The sequence below is a fragment of the Spermophilus citellus genome (genome assembly GCF_964194105.1).
Source record: "Spermophilus citellus genome assembly, chromosome: 14".
NCBI classification, from domain to species: domain Eukaryota; kingdom Metazoa; phylum Chordata; class Mammalia; order Rodentia; family Sciuridae; genus Spermophilus; species Spermophilus citellus.
The window spans coordinates 4,128,942-4,154,752 of record NC_138194.1 but is presented as its reverse complement, the minus strand read 5'-3'; the positions used below and the strand labels follow the sequence as shown (position 1 = coordinate 4,154,752).

The window sequence follows — 25,811 nt, the reverse complement described above, 5'->3', positions numbered from 1 at the left end:
CAGAGCACTGTAGGCCAGGCTCCTCCATGTCCATGTGCCTCCACCTTATGATAACACACCTTAGTGAGCTAGGATCCTCAAATCCAGGGGGGTAATCTGAGGCTCAGTGAGGCTTTACTGAAGTTCTTACAACCCAGTAAGTGTAAGTGCAGAGATGAGCTGGCTTCAGGCTGGTGCTCCTCCCACTCTATGCAGAGACAGTGCTCCAAGGAGGGAACTGAGCATCCCCATCCAGGAGCTCTCTGCATGCCTGGACTCCATGGAGAGGCCACTTCCAGTGAGGCCTAGGCCCCTTTCCCTGGACAGTCTCCCTCACTAGCGGACATCTCCCTTCTGCTGCTGCTCCTGGAAGGTGGACACTCGGTGACTGGGACATGAGCTGGACTCGCAGACCTACCAGTACTAGCACAGTGGTGAGGAGAAGGAGGAGGAAGAGGAAGAGCAGTGTGAGGCTGGAGAGGAGGAGGAGGAAGACATCATTATCGACCAGTGGGAGAGCTTCAAGGAGAAGGAGGTTGGCCCTGGGGACAGTCAGAACTCCAACCAGCATCAGCAGCTGAAGTGGGAAGACTCCACACTCAGCTACTGAGTGCAATCTGGACTCTTGTATCCCCACCTCAGAATGTCTGCTACCCGTCTCCCAGCCAGCGTGTCCTCCATGTACAAAATCTCTTCAGCCAGCAGGTCTGTGGACTCCCATTGCTAATTATCCTTCCATTCCCAGTGTGTGGGACTGTAGGATCCCACCACCTGCCCACCCCTGCTGGATCTCTTTTTCCCAAAAGCCAGAAGCTGACTCTTCCTCCCTGCCATGTCCTGCCAGCTCAGGGGCTGCAGCACTCCAGGCTCCTGCATCCAGTGAGTTGCCCACCTCTTGCACCTCCAGAAAAGTTGCAGTGACTAGACTAGCTGACAAAGAGTAAAAATTGGTAATCATTTTTTCTTTTTCTTTTTGAAGGTCTTTATTTATTTTTTCCAAACTAGTGCTTTTACAAGTGGTAGAATGGGGTTAATATGTAGATGATCAACTGACTTTTTAATGCTTTGTAAATACATTGTGATTCTCTGTGCCCTTTGTGCTAGTGTACTCAGGACTAGGATGCCAAGTGCAGTGACTCTGCTTCTGTTCCCTCTCCCTCGGGAAACTAGGAGGGGAGGCCTACTCACTCTGGTCTAGGCATGAGGCTATGTAGGATTTGGTGTGCTGTTTGGGAACAGAGTAGTGGTTTGTGTTTGAAGATTGGAAATGGGTCTTCGTCTTTGGGGTTCTGCACACTTCTAGCGTCATGTTTGGGATGGGAGCTGTGGGGTCCCTGGCTTCTCGTGCACTCCTCTCAGGACCAGAAGCTTCCTTTTCTGTCACCCAGGCTTTGTGTTCCTGTACTGAGGCTTCATAAATGTACATTTTCCTGCTGGTGAAGTTCTCTGTGGTTCATTGAAACTGAAAGCTGTGGTGCAGATCCCTTGACCACTTGGTTTGGGAGATAGCAGTGGTTTCCTGAGGGATCTGCACTCATAATGGAGGAAGGCAGAGAGCTACAATGCTCCAAAACAGTCTGCATCTACCCCACCCCAGCCTCTGTGGGTTGCTCCTGCAGAATGCCCCTGCATTGGGGTCAGATCCTCACTCCAGTAGCCAGGAGTCCTGCTGCTCTGATCCATGAGAATGTCAAGGAGAGAAAGAAGTTGGGGATAGAGCCACAAAGAACTTTGCTCTTCATGTACATGTCAGATGCTAGACTGTAAACCTGGGGGTCATCCTGCACACTGCCCCTGTGTCCTCACTGCCAGTCTTAAGGATGGCTGTTCTGTTGTGTGGCTGCCCATCCACGTGCAGTCTGTGCAGATGCCTTCTAGACAGTGGTAGAAGCTAACAGAGAGGGATGTCCTCATATAGTCTGTAGTGCCTTGGTGTTCCTGCCCAGATGCATGCATTGATGCTAGGTGGGGAAGTGTGTGCACTACAGTAAAGTTCTGTTTCTAACTCCAGCTGGAGTGATGCCTGTTTACTGCCTTGTTTAAACGTTGTTTTCCCTTGATTTCTTTTTGAGCCAAGAACATAAGACCATAGAAAGGCTTTAATTTCTTTCCACTTGCCTTTCTGTCTTGTGACAAAAGACTGCAGACTCAACCCACATCAGTGATATTTAACTTGCAACATGAAATAATTGAAAACAAATTGAAGCTGTTCTCACTGGGCAACAGACCATACACCCAGAAATCGCTGAGGTTGTGCAAGGTCTGTGACCACGCCTTGAAGCATAATACATAGACATGTGTGTGGTTTTTCCTACTGTAAAGGAAGCAGGTGGCCTGATTAAATTCAGCATTTATTTGGGAACAAAAGTGTCATCTCTGGCTACTGCAGATGAGACAGGTGCTCTGGTGGCCCAACAGCTATTGAAAATGCAGAGAGCTGGCATCTGGAATTCCTTTTAAGCTGTGCACATCTGCTGCTAAGGGCCAGAGTCTGCTGGCTCTGCCAAGTCTTGGGAGACACCTGAGAGATCAGCAGTGAGCCCAGAAGGTCCTGAGTGAGCTAAATATGCATCAGGATTATCAGGAGCTTCTTCATATTTTTTTGTTTACACTGCTAGAGATCAAACCCAGGTCCTCATGCATACTCAGCACATGCTCTATGACTGGGCTCTGGCCCCATCCCACTGTGGGTTTCTAAAAGCCCAAGTCCTGGATGCTTCACTACAGCGGGCTTCAGAATGCTGAAAGAGGCACAGGATCCTGCAGTAGGGACAGTTTCTCTTGTGTAGCCCTTTGGGATTACTGAGGCTAAACTTGGACTATCTCAGAGTAAGTGCCCTCAGAGAGAAAGACCCTGCCTCACATGGCCCGAGATTATTCCCAGATGGTTCCTCAAAGGTGAGCCCTGGGGGACATCAAGCCCCATCCCTCCCTTAAACCTTCCAGAGCAGGGAGCCTATTCACACATCACCACACAGACCCTCTCTGACCTTTCACCCTGACCAGGAGGAGCTCTGCCAAGCTCATTTTTTATACTACACATAGGGGAGGCAGGCTCCTCTGCAGCTGTAGAGGTTCAGTAAATAGAGTGGTATTATTTTCTTACCTGAAGGTGAAAGAGGTGAGGGCATCCTCTACCTGAGAGTCACTTTAGCAGTGAAGAGTAAGCATCCCTGTGTCTGGAGGGTGCCCTGGCTTCTTTGGGAGCTGCCCAGGACTTGGTCAATGGAGAACATGCAGGGGGGGCCACACAGGTGGCAGAAGGTGATCTGGGGATTGAGGTGTCCTAAGTGGTCAGGAGGCAATGTAACTGCTAGGTCGGGAGCCTGGGAACAAGGCTTCCCCAAGAGGAGGTCAGTCGTTGCTGGGCAAGATCCACCAGCTGGAAGACCTGGAATGCCCATCCTAAGACAAGAGCAAGGTACAACCTCAAGGTGCCCAACTCACAGTGCTTGGACACAGTGCAGCACCCCTCCTCTGCACTTGGGTGCGTTTGCATTTATGGTGTTTTGTTCTTTTTGTTATTTTTCACTTGTAGATGGACAAATACCTTTATTTTTAATTTATTTTTATGTGGTGCTGAAGATTGAAACCAGGGCCTCACACGTGCGAAGCAAGCACTCTACTACTGAGCTTACAACCCCAGCCCTGGCTGTTTGGTTCTTTATAATAGTTTTTTTTAATATGACAGCAGAATATATTACAATTCTTATTACACAAATAAAACACAATTTTTCATATCTCTTGTTGTATACAAAGTATATTTACACCAATTTGTGTCTTTGTACATCTACTTTGGACAATAATGTCCATCACATTCCCCCATCATCTTGAAACATTTCCTGTCTGTCTAAACATTTCCTGTCTGTCTAAATAACTAGTGTAAACAAAAGGCAATTGTGTTTTTCTTTACCATGAGGTGTAGTTCAGGTGTGAGGCCCCATCTAGGACAACCCAGGGTAGCTGTCATCAGAACAGGTTAGTCAGCCTGTGGCAGCTCAGAGGTGGCCACTATTGCCGGTTGTCTTTGGTCAGGTTGTGTGCCAGCCAGTTCACTTTGGTCTTCCAGCTCTCCCTCAGGGCTTCATTGAACTTCACCCGGAAGTGCTTCAGCCCCTCCTCCTCTGTCTTCCCCAGCGCCAGAGTGTCCTGGGACAGAATCATCACAACTGTATCAACATTCAGGGGTCCTGACCCTGCTGTATCTGCAATCCCTTCTGCCTCCCTGTACTCCTGCCCCCTTGGGTTGTTGAAATTCCTTCCTAAAAGAACTGCAAGCAGATGGTCAGGCGGCCTCATCTTAGCTGAGAGAAGGGCAGGAGAAGCTTTAGGGAATACACCCCCTCCCACTCTGCCTCTCACCAACTGAAAAGACAGGAATGGAAAGTGTCTTGCAAACCTACAAGAGACTTTATCTCATGCATGAAAGACACTGAGGACACATGGGATGACCAAACAAGATCACAGTTCACCTTCAATTGGGCAGGAGTAGGCCCAGGGAGTGCAACATTCTGGCCACTTTGCACCATACTGCAATGCTGGGCCTGGGACGGCATGAGGGCCCCCATCTGTCAGGTGAATTTCCTAGGTCCCTGAGCTGTTCGGGCAAGATGCACTCTGACCAGGATGAGCTCTGCCAAGCTCATTTTTTATACTATACATATGGCAGACAGGCTCGTCCGCAGCTGTAGAGGTTCAGGCAGGCTTTGGGAAGTTTGTGGTGGACTCTGGCCTCTAGTCTGGTGTGGCTCTGTGCTGGCATACCTTCAAATACTGGATGTCTTTGGAGGAGCTGAGCTCAGGCAGGCCTGCTGCCTGCATCAGAGTAAAGAGTTGGAGGAAGAGGAGCCCATGGCGCTGCAGAATGCTGTAGGCCTGTTCACAGTAGCCTCGAAACCTGCAGAGGTGGAGGAAATAGGTACAGCCCTGGGTCCTCCCTGCCACCCCCAGCCCCAAACCAGCAGAGGCTCTGCATCCAGCCAGCACCTGCCCCTGAGTGTCTGCCCCTGGTCGTATTATGGGTGTACCCAGATCCTCTAACCAATGCCCCTGCCTGGGCCTGCCTCCTACACCTCCCATGGACCTCCTGTTTGCACTGCCCAACAGGGTACTCTGGGATTGGGGTGCACCTGCAGAGAAGGCAGCACCCCCAGGGTGGAGGCAGGAGTTAGGCTGAGGGTATGTCCCCATCCCTGCCCCTGGCTGGACACTGTCCCCTCACCAGGGCCCTGGGCACCCTCACCTTTCAAACTTCTCATTATCACTAGTCTTTCCCTGCTGAATCACGTGGACAAAGTCATGGGTGAGGATGAATGGGACTCGCTCACGGTTGATTCCAAACTTGGTCTTGAAATTCCCCAGAAAGTGGCCAAAGTCAATATGAAATAGCTGAGGGGAATGAAGGGCAGCTACTGAACAGGCTTCACAAAGAGAGGTTCTGTTTAGAGGAAGTCAGCAGGACTTGGGGAACTCCTCTGGGAGCTGTGGGAAGGGCAGAGAGGCCCCTGGGCCAGGCATGTAGGACAAGCTCACCGGGCAGCTGAACACAGTGCCCCTTACCTGCCCATTCTCACGGATCATGATGTTGTCACTGTGCCAGTCACCGATGCCCAGCACATATGTGGCCACATAGTAGCCGGCACAAGAGAGGGTGAACTCCTCAATGGCTCGATCCAGGGCTTCTCTGGGTGGGGAAGATTGAAAACCAGGGCTCCGTATATTTTCCCTCCTCTTGAATCTGGCCTTGTGTTAATCAACAAGGAGGACATTATTCTGGAGCATAGGTCACCATGCCCAGCTTGAAATTGCCCCCTTCTTCCACACAATACCATTCAGAGAAGACAAGGACTATGTGTTAGATGAAGAGAGGCTGCACAAAGAAGCACAACTGACAGCCAAGTGCCTAGGTGTGTGACTGGGCCCTTGGTAGATGCTCTGGGCTCAGGCAATATCACAGATGCTAGCCATAGCACCAGCTATTTCAAACCACAGCAGAAACACTCAGCAGAACCCACTCAAGCTACATATCTGTGACTAAACACGGTGGTGGTTTTAATGCCCAAAGAGTTGAGTAGCATAACACAGCCATGAAAAATGGACACCCGGGAACAGTGACCTTCTCTGTCCTGCCCCAAATCAGATGTGGGCCAGTGCTCAGCTGAGCCAAGCAGCCATGGAAACTGTCACAGGCCTTCCCTCACCTTTCACTCTATGGAGCCTCTCCCAGGAATAAGAAAGCCTACCCAGGGTTCTTGGACTTGAGCCAGTTGAGCAGGGCATCCTTGTTGAAGGCAGCCATGGCAGCCAGGTTGCTCTGGTTCAGCTGGATGTTGGCAATGGTGTCCGAGTGCTGCACCGCCTCAATGAGGCCCATGCAGTCACCAGTGGGAAGGCAGCCATAGGGGGTCATCCTAGCACATGAGAAGAGGCACAGGCAGACACGATGGTTAAGGACATTCTCTGGGGCTACTGGAACCCCCTGGAAATTGAGGCACCCAACAAAACCACAGGGAACACGGCTCAAATTCCTGAGGATGCCAGACAGGGTGTGGGGCTCTGGGGAAGGTGCCTCAGAGACACAGAACTGGCACCCAAGTTGCATAGCACACCTTGGCTGGGCTCATGTTTGCTCTGAAGAGAATGAGTCAGTGAGCTTGGAAGAAGGTGGCACTGCTCCCCAAGGGGTAGGAAGCCAGGAAATAGGAGCTGAGCACCAGGAATGGCCTTACCCAAACCCCTCCAGCTGCCGTACCCCTCTTGTAAGAACAGCCCCTCTCACAGCCAACATGGAGGTGTCAGTTTAGACCAGGAACTCCTCCAGGAGCAGGCTCTGAGGCCTGTTACAGACCCAAACAAACAGGTGATGGATAGAGGCCCCACCTTAGGTCCAGGCCCTCCTGCTTCCACAGGGCGTCCATGAGCTGGATCATCTGCAGAGTCAGCATGTCCTGGCGGAGGTCTGGAAGGGCAGGAGTTTCTAGTGGGTTATACACCCCTGCAAGGCTCAGAGTATCTGAGCTCTGTCTTCTCAGGGAACCCCCTGGGGCCGACCACAGAACAGTATGGGCCTAGGTGAGAAGGCCAAGGCCTCAGCATGGCCCCTGCCCAGCCTGGCTCACCATCCCCGTTCTTAAAGATGATGCCAACGCTGTCAGCACTGCCTGCCTCCTCACTGCTGTACATGATCCACAGGGGTTTCATCTTGGAGTCCATGAAGGTGCACCTTTCCACACTGCAGGCAGAGGGCAGTGTTGGCCTGGGTGGTTGGGGGCTTAGGGCGGGAGAGGGGGCTTAGGGCCTGGCTCCAGGTGGGGCTAGGCCTGGGGCTCACCAGACTTCTGCCAGCATCCTGCCGGGGTCCAATGGGGACTGCAAGTGTGAAAGGGCTTCTAGGTAAGTATCCTGGCGCATGTACAAGTGCATCAGCTCCTTAGTTTGGGGCTTGGTGGTCTTCTGGGAGCTCACCTTCACAAAGTCGCTCAGGGCCTTCAGCTTGCTCAGTGCTTCCACCTGGTGGGCAGAATGGAGTAGCAGCAGTGCACATGAGCCTGAGCCAGAACCAGGAGTATGACTGTGAAGGGGCCTGGAAGGGGAGCCCACCTCAGGCTCAGGCACTCTGAGCCTCACCTGCTTCATCAACACCTTCATGTGGTGGGTGCTGCCCCTGAAGTAGGCCTCCATGATGAGGCCAAAACACAAGGCCACGGACGGCACATGCATCTCAGAGCTGGAGGGAGAAGATGGGGCTGAGAATGGCCAGGAGTGGCACATAGCCCCTCCCCAGCCCAGTAAACATGAGGTCAGCAGGCCAGGAGACCCTCATCCCCCATGGCTTTTCTAGGTTCCCAAGGAATCAGCAGGGGTGCATCCAGCTACCGAAGATGCCAGAATAGGAAGTGGCCAATCTTTTGGTTGGCCAGAGCCCGGTCCAACAAGAATTGGGTCAGTTCGCACTCCAGGTAGGACTTGTACTTGAGGACCTGCACCAGCTGCAGCAAGCACTGGAAAAGCTCATCGTCCCTGTAGGGGAGGAAGGCTGGTTGAGTCTGGGGTTCTGAAACTCAGGACAGAGGTCTCCAGCTGGCAGGTGACTGGAAAGAGGGTGAGGCCAGCCTAGGCTCATCTCCACCCAGCACTCACTTCCAGGTTGCCAGGGCAAGCTGTCTTAGTGAGGAGCTGGCAGCCTGTGGGCCTCAGTGCCCAGCTGGGACTCACGTCAGTTTCCGCAGGGACCTGATGGCAAAGGAGCCCATGTGGCAGTCGGGGAAGCTGAAGTCCAGCAGCTCCAGGGCATTCAGGACAGGAAGCTCAGGCCAGGAGCACAGCAGGTAGAGCATCTGGAGGGCGCTTTGCAGTCAGGTGGTGGGGGGCCCACTGCTATCTCTCTACTCCAGCTGTACCCCTGGTGCCCCTCTCCACCCACCTGGGCCACATCCTCGTGCTTGTTCCACTTGGTCACGAGCAGCAGGTGGGCCAGAGCCCCTGGGAAGTGCTCCTGCACTTCATGCCGCATCTTCCACATCAGGTCCTTCTCATGTTCATACAGCTCTCCCGACCCCCGCTGCTCCAGGATTCCCTGCAGCTGCAGCTTCTAAGGGGTGCAGGCAGAGTGAGGCCTCCAGCCCAGCACCTGGCTCCATGCCCCACCAGCACCCCAGCTCACCTCCTCCTTGGTGGTAGGCCCATGCTCCCTGTGACGTCTCAGCTCTAGAATCTGCAACAAGTGTCTCTGCTGTGTGCTCCCCAGGCCTGGGCCAGCACTGGCAGGGCTCTAGGCAGGGCGTCTGCACCTCAGCACTACTGCCAACCACTCTTGCTGGTGGGAGCCCTCCTGCACACTGCAGGGCATTCAGTAGCATCTCCAGGCTCAGCCTGACACAGGCCAGTAGCACCTCTCCCATTGGCTGTGACAGCAAAATGTCATCAGACATCACCAACATCTCCTGGTGGGCCACATAGCTACTGGAAGGCCTCAAATCAGCATGATGACTCAGCCCCCAGCAATGGGCAAAGCCTGGGGTGGCCAGGGACCCCGTCTGAGGACCTCCAGGAAAGCTCCTGGTTAGCGCTCAGCTTCCAAGAAGGACCTCACTGACCTTCTCCAGGGCAGGGTAGTACACAGGGTGAGGGGCCACCTCGGGCAGGTAGATGACCAGGGTGACAGCACTCTCTGTGTTGGGATTGCTATGCACGGTACCCATGGGGTTCAGCAGGTCTCCTTTCTCATCTGAAGGCAGGGAGAGATGTAGTTGTAGGGGAACCAGTTCTGGATGCCTCACCCTCCAAGAGCCTCTCCCTGCTTGGCCTGGGTCCACCTTGGACAGAGGGCCACATGTAGAGGCAGAGCTCCCCAGTCTTGAGCTGGTCCTTGTAGTCAAACAGCATGAGGTTGGCCCAGGCGATTGGGCAGTCCTGGAGAAGGATACTACAGATCAGAGTGAGCCTCTTCTTGTTCATATGCAGAATGGAACCAGTCTCCAGGCCAACCAGGAGAGAAGATCCAGACTGCATGGAAGGTCTCCAAGTTAGACCTAGGAGGAGGGGAAGGACCCGCTATCTCTTTCCTATCCCTGGCTGCTGAAAGGCTGGGGAGAGGGGGAGAGGGTCCCAAATTTGTGGCAAGGTACAGAAACCTGTCACCAACACCATCCTTTACCAATCTGCCACACAGGGGCCCCAGCCCCACTGAGATCTGCAGAGAAGTAGGCAATCTGGGATCGCAGTAGCTCAGACAGGACCCTACCCTGGGTGTCAGCTCAAGGCCCTGACTCTCCAAAAGGACTGCAGCATCCAAAGTCCCCTGGATCAACGCCTAGCCCTGGTGCTGCCCAAGAGGCTCTAGGATTGGCCAAAAGGAGGTAGGAAGAGAAAGAGGGTAAGAAAGGGGAGGACATCATCTCACCTTCTTCATGGGAATGGGGGGGCGGTTTCGTGTGTGGTTTCTGGACCTGAGGGGCTGGTTTGCTCTGCTCATCCCGCATGGCAAGGATGGAAGAGGAGTGCACCATGGTCAGGTGGGGGGTCTGTCCACTGTGCAGGCAGTTGCATATAGCTAAAGCAGAGCATTTAAGAATATACATTCTTAAATGTTTATTTAAAATAAACGTTCAATAAATGAAATAAATCATGATAATGTAGGGACTTCTCTAGGAACACAAAGATAGTACCAATAAATATTAATGCAATATGTCTTGATAACATTAAAGAAAAACTACATTCCACAAATTAAAAACTCATATCTGATAATCCAAATATTAATTAAGTAGCATGCATTCTGCATGAAAAGCCTAACAATAGTAACAATTAATAATGATGAACAGGTGGATAGGACTTTATGTTTAAAGAATTTTTCATAGGCCCATTTTACTTCTTAGAACATCTTTTCGAAGGAGTTATCAATAGTTATAATTCTAAGCCCTTCTTATTTGAGTAATGCCAGCATTTACCTATAGATATAAAGAAATATACACAATGTTATCACTCGAATTCACATCCAAGGAGCCAAGTGATCAGAGATTTGAATAACTTGCACAAAGATACACAGGTTATACATGGTAAAACTAAAACCAATATCTATTTAAAGACTTTCTGTAATACTTGTGGTTTTTCTTTTTTATGCCACTATTTCATTTTAAGATAGAATCCCCTAATAAATAAATATATATACACACACACAATTAAGTTTAGTTAGAAGAACAGGTGGAAAATTCATATGGCAGCACAATAAATAATATAACCAGAGTGCCAAGCATGGTGGCACATGCCTGCAATCCTAGCTATGGAGGAGGCTGAGGCAGAAGGATCACAAGTTCAAGGCCAACTTGGGCAATGTAGCGAGACCATGCCTCAAAATAAAGCAATTCTTACAAGGGCTGGGGATGTAGCTCAGTGAAGAGCACCCTTAAGTTCAATCCCTAATACTGGGAGAATATTTATTTATTTATCTGGAGAGTATTTCAAATAATGATTTTTCCAGACATCTTGTCATCCTCTGCACTAGTTAAAAGTTTTAAGTAGGTATCACTACAAGTCAAAGTGAAACACTAAGACAAGTGAAAATTTGAGCCTATTTTAAAAAACAACTCGATACTATAGTTTCCAATGATACCAAACAACCTAAGAGCCCAGGACACTTACAGCACTTTGGATTGACCTGTAGACACTGTAAAAAAAAAAAGCTTTCTTAATCTTATTCAGAGCATTCAGTCATCTGTAAAATCACATACTTCCACTGCTGGAAGGGATAGTAGCAATCTATATATTCAACACCTTTAAAATGAGGTACAAAGGATTATGAAATTTGCTTAGTGTTAAATACATACAGAGTGGCAAAGTTAGGAGCAGAAGCCAAGTGCAAGTAACAGTGCTGTTTCTGGAAGGAACACAAAAACCATTTTTTTCCCAATTTTTGTGCGTAAAGGCAGAAGGGTGGAGGGGGCGCTTACCTCCAGCGCTTCAAAAGGGACAAAGCTGGTCCTGGCAAACCCATCGATGATGTCCTCTTTGGCCAAGGTGGACTCGCTACGCTTCCTCGGCGGGGGTCTGGGCAGGACTGGGCGGAAAACGGGGCTTCCCATTGTCTTCCCTGTGGGAGCAGGTCGACAAAGCGAGAGAGGGCGCCCGAGTCCAGCCGCCCCGCCGCCCGCCAAGCCGGCCCCCAGACCAACCCGGGAGCGCATCTCCCGGTCTCGCTGAGACCGTGACCGCAGCTTTTTGCGGAGTCCAAGGCCCCAATCCGGTCCATCCATGGCTCTACCACGCCGGGGTCTCCGCGCTCGCCGCCCGCGCGCCACAGGCTCCAGGAGCGGTTGGTCGCACAAAAAAATTGACACGGAGCCCTCCCTCCCGCAGCACAGCGTCCCTCCGCCCCGCGCAGACGCTTGCCGCCGCACCCGCCGGCGAGCCCGCAAAGATCGCAGCAAAGTAGGGGCGCGGAACTTCGCCCGCAACGGCGCTGAAGAACGCCCCGCCCCCGCCGCTGCTCACGCAGGAAACTCACCGCCGGGCAGCAAGAGGTCCAAGCCGAGCAGCCAGCAGCGGCCGGGCCCGGCAGCGGCTAACAGGATCACGTGGGCGGCTGGGAGCCCGTAGCGCTCCCGAGCCCAGGACGTGCGCGCTGGGTCGGCCGGGCCTGCGCACTCGGGATAACGGGGCGCCGCGCGGGGGGCGGGGGCGAAGACCGCGCGGGGGCTGCCCTCCGGAGTGCCCCGCTGGGCGCCCCGGACCCTCCTCGCGCACCGTGCGTCTTCCCGGGACACTTGCTGCTCGACCGCCCGAGGAGCCCCAAGGCGTTTCCCCCAGGCGACCCTTGGGGTCGGAGGAGGCTGGGGCGGGGATGCCGCGGGGCGCTCGAGCCTGGGCGTGACCAGGCGCCGCAGGGGGAGCGGCCATCAGGTCGAGTGAGGCCCCCGCGGCGCTCCTGCAAACTTCCCCACGTGGCGCCACCGCGCGAGGCCGAGCCTCTCCGCGCCAGGCGGCCTCCAGTACGGCCAGGGGGCGGGCAGCCGCGAACTTGACCCATGGGAGCCGCTGCCGCCGTGGGCTTTCACCGCGTCCCTGCGCAAGAAAGCAGCTGGTGCTTGTGGAGAGTTGTCCTGAGGAGCCCAGGGATGCAGGGCCACCGCCCTCCAATGGGTTGGGATCCCGCGGGCCATCACCAGCCCCTTGGCACCTCATTGTCCTTGCGAGCAGAACCCCACCGCCTGTCACCGTATCGCCCTGGACAGCCCACTCGGGGAGGAAGGGAAGGGAAGTGACCGGGTCTCAGGCTCTGTGTAGGACCCTTCTTAATTTAGAATTCCGGCTTATGTGTTCATTCGTTCTATGGGAAAGAGGTGGAAGGAAACAGCAGAGGAACGAGTTTTCTCGATACACCCCGGACTGACTGGCTGCTTTTCTTTTTCCTTTATCCCCCACACTGGCCCTCCCTTTCCCATTTCAGTTTGATTTGTAAACATATCACATGCCTGAGAGAGCTAATGCAAAGGGCATGCTACATTTCTTCAGAGAATTTATTTAAAATAGCTTCATAGATAAAGAAATTTGGAAATTTAATGATCACAAAATTAACACTAACACTTATATTTAAATTAAGAGCTAAGAACGTTTGTGTTTGCTATAAACTGAACATTTAATGGCACATAGAAAATGTAATATTCAATTAAAACCTAAGTTGTCCTTGTTGGACATATTTATTTCGAAGTCCAACACTGAATGGCTGTTCACTTTTCTCTATTGCCAATTTGTCTGCTTCAGTAGGTTCTGGATCTGGAATTTCAAATCTAAGAAGAAAACCAAAAGGAAAGGAATTTGTTGATACATAAATTTAAAAAAAAAACATTTTAAATACAACAGAGAAAATTAATCAATTGAAGATTCCAGTTTCCTATCATTTTATAGAACATACAAATTCTATAAAACCTTTTCTACAGTACTGCATACGTAGAACTACAAAAAAATTGCCTTTAGCTATATGATCCTTAATTAAGAGAAGCAAGGGCTGCCATCCAATTATTTTTCTCTTTTTCAGACTTAGCAGCAAATATGATACTGTTGTCATTTGGGGGTACTAATGCAAAGGCATGTCTGCCCCACAAGTATCTTCCTTATCACAGATTTCTACTCTCCACATAAAAGAAAACTTTTCTTTTAATCTATAGTCTGCACTGGAAGCTGGTCTGGCCATGATTAAGTTTACTTCTGATCATTAAGCCATCAAAGAAAAAAATATGTTTTTCTTCTTAGCACCAATTCTTGTCATTTGTCCTTCCATTAGGAATTCATTGCAGCACTCTGCAATATCTTTGCTTATCCATCCATCTATTTTTCCCAATTTCTGTCATTTTTCTGTTGGTCCAGTTCTTTCTAATTAATTGATGATTATAAAAAGGGAAAACTGGATCCCTAATTTTTTTAAAAAAGATAAGAATTTAAGTTTAATCAATAATTGCACAATCCCAATTCCTAATTGCCTCAAGGGCAAACTTTCAAATCAAGTTGCAAAAATATTGCATTGGGCTAATGGTGTTATTCAGTGGTACAAAACAAGTTATCAGTATAAATAAAACCATGGGTATAATCCACAGACTTTTAAAAGAAAAAATAAATAACAAAATACTAAAGTTTATAAACAAAATTTATGTTCTTTTAACTTTGTCACTAATACATATATGCCCCGTTTCATTGCTGTGAAAAAGAACTACTACAGACTCTATATTTCAAAATTCCTATTACCCTAAGTAGTAAAATTACAAAGAAACTTAAACTCTTGTATTTATTATAAAAATAATTAAACACATTTTGGTTGTATTAGCTGTGAAAGAGCTAATAAAAAGTAATACAAACAGAAAATTGAAAGAAAAGCACGACTTTTAAAATTGCAAATTTCATTATAATTTATATTTTTTGAGAAAACCAAGCACCAAATACAATGAAGCATGAAGAAATATTCGTTGTTTCATCAGTTTGGAATTAAGAAGATTGGTGTCTAGATGAATACAGTTTTTACATTATGTCCATTCTACGTTGAAGATTCATAAGAGAAGTAACAGCTTGGTTCAAATCTTCTCTGTCTTCTGGCTCCTCACCACATGCTTCCAATTGCTAAGAATATCCAAAAAGATAAATTAAAACTGCATTGTTTAATTCTTGCCTCAATTTTTTGTTACTAGAGAAAGCATCATCAAGCATTTAAATCTTTAAATACAGTTTAAATACATTTAATAAAACAGTTATTTTACACTACTCTGTTGACTTTATTATCCCTTAAACCAAGCCTCTTTCTACAAATACAATATACATGTAAATTATTACTAGCAAAACAAACAGTAAAAAAACTGAATATCATTTAAACATCTTCTAGATTTACAAAAATAATTTAAAATATCTAAAACAAGAAAACTATGTTACTTTTATTTATTAGTAACTGTGACTGCATGAAACAGGATAAACTCCTACAAATGATTTCATATTCTTTTAAGGATAACATACTTGAGTTTCAGCAATTTCAAATAATTTACATATCTTTGTTTTACAACAAAATAAAGTAGAAAACCATTACCACTCCTAAAATTTTTATAAGAAAAAATAAAACCAGTATAGTCAGTATGAAGAAACCATGAAAATAAATATTCTATGTTATAATCCTGAGAAATCATAGTTAAAAATCAGTTTGTTAGTCTGCAAATCTCTGGTTTTATTTCATTTTCCAAAATTTCTCTTGTATCTCCCTCTCAAAAAGAAAGAAAGTTTATTTTTTCTAAATAAATTACATTGGACTATGCTTCTATATTTCAGCTCTTTTGGCAGAAAAATTCAAAGTGGAATAATGCATAAATATCATATAAAATTATATAAAGGTATGTTTATGCAAGAACAAATGTAACAAATTATTATCACTTCTTTCAGAAAAAAATAAAACTTAAATCTATTTAATGATTTTAAGTGTCTAGAAAATGTGTGCAAAGTTTATATTTTCCCCATATTTCAATCAATATCTCAAAAGCATCCAGGGATATTTTTTCTCAGTAAGGAAATGGTGAAATATTATTTGAGAACTTGGTCCATTAACTTTAATTCATCTCCTAATAATTATTCTATGTATGAAACACTGAGGCACTTACCTGGAGAAGTTTTGCTATTAAGAGATTAGCAATAAAAATAATTTAAGTGACTACCCCATTCCTATGATCAAACCCAGAGGCTTGATGCATGCCAATCAAGTGGTTTTATCAGAGTTAACAAGAGTTAAAAATAAGAATAATTTATTTTAAATTTAAAAATGCTTAGGGAGGACTGATGCCCTTCACAAAGGTTGTACTTACCTTTTCTTCTCCGGTGAACTTTTTGTAATTTTCCTGTTATTGATCTTTCTCCTGTTTCCTAGAATACAGACATCATTGGAGATTGCTCTGTCATGGTTGGTCAGGAGTGAGCCCTCCAATATACCTGTATGAGAATCAATTAGAGTGCTTATTAAAGTGCATACTTTAATACTCTTTTACCTGAACTATTTACTTTTTCACATTCATATCATTTTGTTCCTTTTGTTCTTTTTTCACACTGCTGGTCCATTCTTTTATCAACTTTGAAACCCTTCCTATTTTCTCTTATTTTTTTGCATACAATTCTTAATTCACCTTTATACCACCATTTATCATATCTCTGTTTCTATATAAGGTATGTTAACACCAAATTCACATCTTCATACAAGTATTTTGTATTTTAATGACCCTCTCCTTCCTGTTTTCTAAAGCTATAGTTAGTTGCAGATAGAGCAATTTTAGGGTGCTGGTTAGGAATATAGGCTGTGGATATATGCTGTTCATTTTAAAATTTTTAATTTTTTTTCTTTTACAAGATAAAAAAAACTAGTTACCTAAAAATACTTCTGTGCTTCATTGTCATAGTAATTATATATATATATATATATATATATATATATATATATATATATATATAATGCATAGTGCTGTTTTTATATATATCCATATAAAATTATTATGCATATTAATTTACAAATCCCCTATTAGATTACAAATTTCTTGAAGGGAGGGCCTGATCTATTAATTTAATGGATTTTACATAATAAAGGGTTCGGTAAATAGTGTATCAAGTAATAGGATGGTGGCAAAATTCTGTGACCATTGTGTCCAAAGTAGCAGGTTTTAGCAAGGGGCAAAGGAGGATAAGAAAAATAAAAACTCACACACAGACAAATGTTTTTGAAGATAAAGCTGGGGTCAGGTGGAATGCTGCTCTCTGATGGAGAAGCAGGTCTAAAGAAATGTTCCAGCAATCTTTATTTATATATGCCTCATCAGCATCTTTCTTTGTACTCATATCTTTATATGGCTAACAATATCATGCAACTATTCACAGTTGCATTCCACAATTGCAGTGTGCAATGTTAGGAGCTTAGTGTAGTTCTCAAGAAAGTCCATTGTCTGAAGTTACTGTTAGGTGCACAGGTCCAGGTGCAGCAGACTGGTGAAACATCGAGGTTTTCTAGCAAGAGAGTTCCTCTGTTCCCAGTAGCTGTGTGTCTGAGATCAAGATTGAGGCTGGTAAGTCTCTAGGACAGAGTCTCCTCATGCAGTGTATAGCCACTGGGACTCTGGCACCTTGGCACAAAAACATTCCCAGGTAACAGGTATGCCACAGCCATGAGGTCATCAGAGACCCCAATCTCAGACACAGCTCTCCCATTCTCTGTCACTGCTCTCCACAGCAACCACTTTAAGATTGTTTTTCTGAGGCTATTTACTTAATGTAAATTTTAACAGAAGGTAATTTAATATTCTCTATTATATTTCAGAAATTCTAATAAATCATTGATTGACCAGCACCATTTTACCAGTTGGAATGAGTTGTCAGAAATGGTAATAGTGCTTTTAGATCCAACATGTGACAGACAGGTGTTGTGTAAGGTGTCTGTTCATCTTTGAATTTGATTGCTAGCAAATAATGTAAAAGTTTGTGTTTTTTTCCCAAGTTTAAGTCACCATGAGTTAGTAGTTTAGGGAAATAAAACACTCTAAAAAGAAAGAGCCCAAAGTACCATCAGTCAAGGAAAGAAAAAAGGTGGCAAAGGCCTTTGGAGATTTGGGGACAGAAAGCCATGAAAAAGAATCTAAAACCAAAGGGAAAGATGACAAAGACAGACAAAAATCTCCAGTGTTGCCCAACTAGGGATGGCTTTTTCAGTTGACAATACGATTGAGTGGCCAAGTCCTGTACATGGGACTAGGAAAAAAATCCAGTAATGCAGAAGTGACTAAAGAGCAATATATGCCTGGAAGAGAATTCAGTGTGTTTGGACTTATCCAAGAGGTCTATGCACATATTGCCAGCATCAATCAAACACTTGACTCAATTAACAGAACTTTACATATACAGTAACAAACTGCAGTCCCTCCCAGCAGTGGTGGGCTGTCTAGTAAATCTCATGATAATGTCTCTAAGTAAAAATTAACTTACCAGTCTGCCTGACTCTCTTGATAACATGAAGAAGCTGCAGTTGCTTGATTTACAGCATAATAAACTGAGAGAAATCCCTTCAGTGGTGTATAGGTTAGATTCTCTCACCACTCTATACCTTTGCTTTAATCATATAACTAATGTAGAAAAGGACATAAGAAACCTTTCAAGACTCAGAGAACTTAGCATTTGAGGGAACAAAATCAGACCTGCTGAAATTGGTAAGAGGATTTGAATTATTGCTTTTGATTTTAGTATGTGTTATGATTAATAATTTTTGAGTGCTTTTCCATATCAGAGAATTCCTAATATGGGTTAGGGTTATGGCTCAGTGATAGAATGCTTGCCTAGCATACATGAGGCCCTGGGTTCAGTACTCAGTGCCATATATAAATAAAGTAATTAAGTAAAGTTATGATGTAAAAAATCTTAAACAAAAATTCTCTATACTTTTTTATAAGTTCTATTTTCCCTGTGATTTACTTAATGCTACATTACTTGAGATTATTTCATAGGCTTAAAAATAAGATAGAAAGTAGATGTAATTAGACATTTATCACAAACTGAATCTGCTCTGATTTTCATTGGAGAAAATGAATTTGAAAATGTTTGACTAATTTTAAGTTGTCATTTGTTTTTAAAGCATCTAACTATTTATACTAGATATATTATGGCTCTACTTGCCTATTTTCTGACTTTCTTTTTATCTGAAGACTTTAAATTCATATCACTTTCTACTTAGTGTATCACTAAAGGTTGTCATATTAGAGCTTTGTGAAACAGCAATGCCATAGGAAAATATATACTTTTTATTTTGAAAGTTCTTACATTTTCATTCAAAAGTCTAATATTAATATAGTACAGTGTATATCCACAATAATACAGTGTATATCCGTATGTATATCCACAAGACAGTAATTAAGAAAAATAAATGTAAGTAACTAGCAGAAAAATCATTAAAGGAAAAGGAGCAGGAGGAGGAGAGGATGAGGGTAAGAATTTAGTACAGAACTGGAGCAAATCAAAATCATACCCCATGCATTTGTAATCATGTCAAAAGGAATTCAAATGTATCACTAATATCTTTAATTTATTTTTCATTTTGAGTGAATTTTAGATTTACAGCAAAACTGTAAAACCAGTAGAAGGTTCTCATATATCCTGCACTGAACTTGCCCTAATATCAACAAAAATGGTAAAAATCAAGAAATTAATATCGTTACAATCATTTTAACTTAATGATTTGTTTTATTGCACTTGTTTTTTTATCTAATGTCCAATTGATGTTTCAAAATTCCACATTACATTTAATAGTCATGTGTCTGTAGCCTCCTCCAATCTGTGAAAATTTGAAACGATAAAAGTCTTTTAGTTGAAGGACTAAAAGTTTTTCCTTTTTTAAAATATTTTTCAGTTGTAGATGGACACAATATTTTTATTTTGTTTGTTTATATTTTTTATGTGGTTCCAGGGATCAAACCCAGTGCCTCATGCATACTAGTCAAGCATTCTACAAATGAGCCACAACCACGGCTCCTTTCTTTTTCTTTTATGACCTTGCTATATTAAAAAGTCCTGCTCAGATATTTTGGACTGTGTCACTCATTTTTGGTTTCTGTGGTATTTTTTGTGACTACTTTGAGTATATTTGTTTCTGCTGAGAATAACATAATAGTGACTATGGTGCCCTTCTCAATGAATTATATCAGAGGATATATAATGTTGATAAGTCATATACTGGTGATTTCTTTTTTTTTTGGGGGGGGGGGTACTGAGATTGAAATCAGGAGCACTTTACCACTGAGCTACATCCTCAGTCCTGTTTATTATTTGAGGCTGGGTCTTGCTTACTTGCTGAGATTCTCACTAATTTACTGAAGCTGGTCTCATACTTGTGATCCTCCTGCTTCAAACTCTCAAGTTATAAGTGTGCACCACCATGCCTGGTTTATTGGTGATTCGTCTAATTCTCCACTTTAAAGTTAATAATTTTCTTTTTTAATTAATAATTGTCTTGGTTGATGTTCATTTTAGTCCATGCAAATATATTGATTTTCCTTAATCTTTTGTCCATTATTTTTAGCACCCATTGTGGTCATTTCCTGCAACAATTATTACAGTATTGTAATGGTGATTTTTTAAAGAATTGCCTATTTCATTCATTAATGTGAATTCTGTAAGGAAGACCTCTCCTATAGCAGTTTACATATCAGTTTATACTCATTTTTTCCATTCTGTGAAATATAATTCACTATTTATATACATTTTATCATTCAAGCTATTCTGTCTTTTGTTAGTGTAAACTCTTATGAGTCCATTCATGTGATTTTCGATGTATTATCATTTTTCAGTTGAGTTTTTTTTTTACTATTTGACTTACATTTATCTATTTCAATTTTAATGAGTTTTTTATTTATTTTAATTATATATGACATTAGAATGCAGTTATGTACTTTGCTATGTCATACAAAGATGTGATATAATTTCTCATTTTTCTGAGTGTACATGTTTCAGAGTTATATTGGTCATGTAATCACGTATATACCTACAGTAATAATGTCTGTTTCATTCTACTATTTTTCCTAGCCTCACATGCCCTCCCCTCTCCTCCAACCACTTCTCTCTATCTAATCTAAGGTAATACAATTCTTCCCTAGTGCCACCACCTTATTGTGAAATAACATCCACATATTAGAGAAAACATTCAGCCTTTTGTTATGTGAGTTTGTCTTATTTCGCTTAGGATGATATTCTCCAACTCCAGTCATTACTACTAAATGCCATAATCTCACTCTTCTTTAAAGCTAAGTAATATTTCATTGAAACACACACACACACACACACAAACACACGCACACACACACACACACACACACACACACATATATATATATATATATATATATATATATATATATATATATATTACATTTTATTTATCCATTCATCTATTCAGGAACTATAGTATGCTGATTTTAAGTTCTTTGGATATAAACTAAGGAGTGGGATGGCTGGGTCAAATGCTGGTTCCATTCCCAGTTTTCTGAGGACTCTCCATACTGCTTTACATAGTGGTTGCACCAATTTTCAATTTCACCAGCAATGTATGAGTGTGGCTTTTTCACCACATCCTCACAAACATTAATTGTTGCCTGTATTCTTGATGATTGCAATTCTGACAGGAGTGAGAGGAAATCTTAGAGCAGTTTTCATTTGTATTTCTCTAATTGCTAGAGGTGTTGGAACACTTTTTCTTGTATTTGTTGATCAATTGTATTTCTTTTTCTATAAAGTATCTGTTCAGTTCCTTAGCCCATTTATTCGTTGGTTTATTTGCTTTTATGGTTCTAAGTTTATTGAGTTCTTAATATATCTTAGAGATGAGGGCTTTATCAGAGGTGCATGTGGTAAAGATTTTCTCCCAGTCTGCAGGTGCTCTCCTCACTTTACTGGTTCCTTTGCTGAGAAGAAGCTTTTTAATTGGAACCCATCCCATTTATTTATTCTTGATTTTACTTCTTGCACTTTATGAGTCTTGTTAAGGAAGTCAGATCCTAGGCTGAAGTGGTGAAGATTTGTGCTTATTTTTTTTCTATTAGGTTCAGGGTCTCTGTTCTAGTGCCTAAAACTTTGATCCTCTTTGATTTGATTTTTGTGCAGGGTGAGAGATGTAGGTTTAATTTCATTTGGCTACATGTGGATTTCCAGTTTTGCCAGCACCATCTGTTGAAAGAATAGGCTATCTTTTTTTTTCCAGTGAATGTTTTGTCTAGTATGAGATAACCATATTTAAATTATGTGGGTTTGTCTCTGTGTCCTCTATTTTATACCATTGATCTACATGTCTATTTTGGTGCCAACACCATGCCATTTTTGTTACTATAGCTCTGTAGTATAGTTTAAGGTCTGGTATTATGTTGCCTCCTGTTTCAGTTTTCTCACTAAAGATTGCTTTTACTATTCTGAGTCTCTTATTTTACCAAAAAATATATAATAATTGCCATTTCTATTATAACGAAGACTGTCATAAGGATTTTAATAGAAATTGGATTGTTTCTGTATGATGTTTTTGGTAGTATGGCCTTTTAAACTATTAATTCTGCCTATTGAGGAGCATCTTTCCATCTTCAGAGGTTTTCTTCAATATCTTTATTTAGGTTCTGTACTTTTTATTGTAGAGCTTTTTTACCTTTTTATTCGATTTTTTCCAGATATTTAATTTTTGAGGCTACTGTGAATGGAATCATTTACATAATTTCTTTTTCAGTGGATTCATCGATGATATATAGGAATGCATTTGATTTTTGGGTGTTGATTTTGTATCCTGATACTTTGCTGAATTCATTTATTAGTTCTAGAAGTTTTCTGGTGGAATTTTTTTTGGGTATTATAAATGTCATCAGCAAATAGTGATAGTTTGAATTCTTCTTTTCCTTGTGTGTCCATTTAATTTCTTTTGCTTACCTGATTTCTCTGGCTACAATTTCAATGATTATGTTGAATAGAAGTGGTGAAAGAGGGCATTCCTGACTAGTTCCAGTTTTTAGAGGAATGCTTCCAATTTTTCTCCATTTATAGTGATGCTGGCATTGGGCTTAGTGTAGACAGCTTTTACAATGTTGAAGTATGATCCTACTATTCCTAGTTTTTCTATTGTTTTGAACATGAAATGATTCTATATTTTTCAGCATCTATAGAGAAAATTTTGTGATTCTTTTCTTTAAGTCTATTGATGTGATGTATTAGATTTATTGCTTTCCATATGTTGAACCAAACTTTCATCCCTGGGATGAACACCACGTGGTCATGGTGCACTGTATTTTAGTGTGTTTTTTGTATACAATTTGTCAGGAATTTATTGAGAATTTTTGTGTCTATGTTCATCAGGGGTATTGGTCTTAAGTTTTTTCCTTGATGTGTCTTTTTTTTTAAAGAGAGAGGAGAGAGAGAGAGAGAGAGAGAGAGTTTTTAATATTTATTTTTTAGTTCTCGGCGGACACAACATCTTTGTTGGTATGTGGTGCTGAGGATCGAATCTGGGCCGCACGCATGCCAGGCGAGCGCGCTACCGCTTGAGCCACATCCCCAGCCCTCCTTGATGTGTCTTTGTCTGCAATTGGTGTCAGAGTGATAACAGCCTCATAGAATGAGTTCAGAAGGGTTCCCTCCTTTTCTATTTCATAGAATATTTTGAGGAATATTGGTATTAGTTATTCTTGCAAGGTCTGGTGGAACTCAGCTGAGAATCTATCTGCTTTTGGGCTTTTCTTGGATGATAGGCTTTTGATGGCATCTTCTATTTCCTTGCCTAAAATTGATCTATTTAAGGGCTGAGGTTGTGGCTCAGTGGTACAGTGCTCAACTGCACGTGTGAGGCACTGGGTTTGATGTTTAGCATCACATAAGTAAATAAATAAAATAAAGGCATTGTGTCCACCTACAAAACAAAATCTTAAAACTTGATATATTTTAATTGTATATGTCCAACTGATTCTGTTATGTTTGTAGAAATCATGGTTTGTAGAAATTTGTTGATGCTTGAATCAAATGTATGAAATATGATATGTCAAGAGCTTTGTAATGTTTTGAACAACTAATAATAAAAAATTAGAAAACAACAAAAAAAGATTTTCTCTTTTATTTGAAACTAAAATATATATAAATATATAAAACATTGAATTATATTACATTGAATGATTTCCAAATATTAAGCCATGTTGTGTATCTGGAATAAGTCTCACTTGATCAAGATGGAGAGATCTATAATTTCCATTTTGCTATTGCCTCTTTAATATCAAGGTAATGTGTTTGGAAATGCCCTGGGTACGCTGGGGAGCTCACCCTGACACCCAGGTTAGAGGGGCCTCCCCCCTGGAGGGGGCAGTGCCCCTCTGCACTGGATGTGTTGGGGAGCTCCCCCGACACCCAGGTTGGAGGGGACTCACCCCTGGAGGAGGGAGTGCCATCTATCCTGGGTGCAGAGAGGGGATCTCCCCCAAACACACATTCAGGTTAGAGGACAAGTGCCCCTGGAGGGGGGAGTGCCCACTCCCCTGGGTGTGGAGGGGTGAGATCGCCCACGACACCAAGGTTAGAGGGGCCTCCCCCCTGGAGGGGGGAGAGCCCTGTCCCCTGGGTGCAGAGGGGGGTGAGCTACCCCCCCAACACCCAGTTAGAGGGGCATTCCACTTGGAGGCGGGAATGTCCTCTACTTGGGTGTGGAGGTGGAGTTCCCACCCCCAGGACACCCAGGTCAGAGGGGCCTCCCTCCTGGAAGGGGGAGTGCCCTCTCCCCTAGGTGCTGGGTGGGTGGTGGGAGCTAACCCCCACCTGGACACCCAGCTCGAGGGGCCTCACACACAGGGGTGAGTGCCCTCTCCCCTGGGTGTGGAGGTTGGGATCTCCCCCCCAAACACCCAGGTTAGAGGGGTCTCCCCCCTTGAGTCCGGAGAGCCCTCTTCCCCAGTTGTGGAGGGGAGCTCCCCCCCCAAACCCAGGTTAGAGGGGCCTCCACCCCAGGAGGGAATGCCCTCTCTCCTGGGTGCTGAGGTGGAGCTCCCACCCCCCTCACACCCAGGATGGAGGGGCCTCCCCCCTAGGGTGGAGTGCCCTCTCCCTTAGGTTCGGGGTGGGGGCGGGAGCTCCACCCCCCACCCTGCAACCCAGGTTGGTGAAGCCTCCCCTGCGGAGGGGGCAGTGCCCTCTGCCCTGGGTGAGGGGTGGAGGGAGAGCTCAACCCCCTACTCCAACACCCAGCTTCCAGAGGCCTCCCCCAGGAGGGTTAAGGTTAGGGTTAGAGTGGGGAGTGCCCCTCTGTGGTGGGTGCACAAGGGAGCTCCCCTGGACACCCAGGTTAGAGTCTCCGCCTCCTTGGAGACAGGAGTTCCCCTGTGTCCTGGGTGCACTGGGGAACTGCCCACAACACCCAGGTTAGAGGGGACTAGCCCCTGGAGGGGGGAGTGCCCTCTCCCCTGGGTGGGGAGGGGTAGCTCCCCTCCAACACCCAAGTTAGAGGGGCCTTCCCCTGGAGTCTGGAGAGCCCTCTCCCCTGGGTGCGGAGGGGTAGCTCCCCCACCCACACCCAGGTTAGTGGGGCATCCACCCCAGAAGGGGGAATGTCCTCTACTTCTACCAGACTGGGGAGTGCCCTCTCCCCTAGGTGAGGGGTTAGGGGCGGGAGCTCCTCCCCCCACCCCAACACCCAGCATGGAGAGGCCTCACCCCCCCAGGGGGTAGTGCCCTTTCCCCTGGGTGCGGAGGGGGGAGCTCCCCCCCCACACCCAGGTTAGAGGGGCCTCCACCCCAGGAGGGAATGCCCTCTCTCCTGGGTGCTGAGGTGGAGCTCCCACCCCCCCTCACACCCAGGTCAGAGGGGCCTCCCCCCTTAGGGTGGAGTGCCCTCTCCCCTAGGTGCGGAGTGGGGGCGGGAGCTCCACCCCCCACCCGGACACCCAGGTTGGTGAAGCCTCCCCTGTGGAGGGGGGAATGCCCTCTGCCCTGGGTGAGGGGTGGAGGGGGAGCTCAACCCCCTACTCCGACACCCAGCTTCCAGAGGCCTCCCCAAGGAGGGTTAAGGTTAGGGTTAGAGTGGGGAGTGCCCCTCTGTGGTGGGTCCACAAGGGAGCTCCCCCAGACACCCAGGTTAGAGTCTCCGCCTCCTTGGAGACAGGAGTTCCCCTGTGCCCTGGGTGCACTGGGGAACTCCCCTGGACACCCAGGTTAGAAGGGACTAGCCCCTGGAGGGGGGAGTGCCCTCTCCCCTGGGTGTGGAGGGGGGGAGCTCCCCTCCAACACCCAAGTTAGAAGGGCCTTCCCCTGGAGTCTGGAGAGCCCTCTCCCCTGGGTGCGGAGGGGGA

At 45.2% G+C, this 25,811-nt stretch overlaps 2 protein-coding genes across 2 annotated transcripts in view; both read right to left on the bottom strand.

Annotated features, from left to right (window-relative positions):
• Nucleotides 1–11,935, bottom strand: part of LOC308633682 (autism susceptibility gene 2 protein homolog) — a 169,586-nt gene extending 157,651 nt beyond the window's left edge. The window contains exon 1 of the mRNA XM_081266648.1: nucleotides 11,424–11,935. Coding sequence (XP_081122774.1) covers nucleotides 11,424–11,726 — 303 coding nt within the window. The 5' untranslated portion in view covers nucleotides 11,727–11,935. The remainder of the gene's footprint in view (nucleotides 1–11,423) is intronic.
• Nucleotides 3,991–9,986, bottom strand: LOC308633165 (phosphatidylinositol 4,5-bisphosphate 3-kinase catalytic subunit delta isoform-like; the record flags this gene model as incomplete). The annotated part of the gene is made up of 14 exons (XM_081265723.1): nucleotides 3,991–4,128; nucleotides 4,744–4,876; nucleotides 5,222–5,367; nucleotides 5,539–5,662; nucleotides 6,222–6,389; nucleotides 6,859–6,937; nucleotides 7,098–7,210; nucleotides 7,310–7,488; nucleotides 7,606–7,705; nucleotides 7,855–7,998; nucleotides 8,194–8,315; nucleotides 8,402–8,569; nucleotides 9,075–9,205; nucleotides 9,881–9,986. The coding sequence occupies 14 exons, from the start codon at nucleotides 9,984–9,986 to the stop codon at nucleotides 3,991–3,993; spliced, it is 1,851 nt and encodes a 616-aa protein (XP_081121849.1).
• Nucleotides 11,936–25,811: the final 13,876 nt, after the last annotated feature.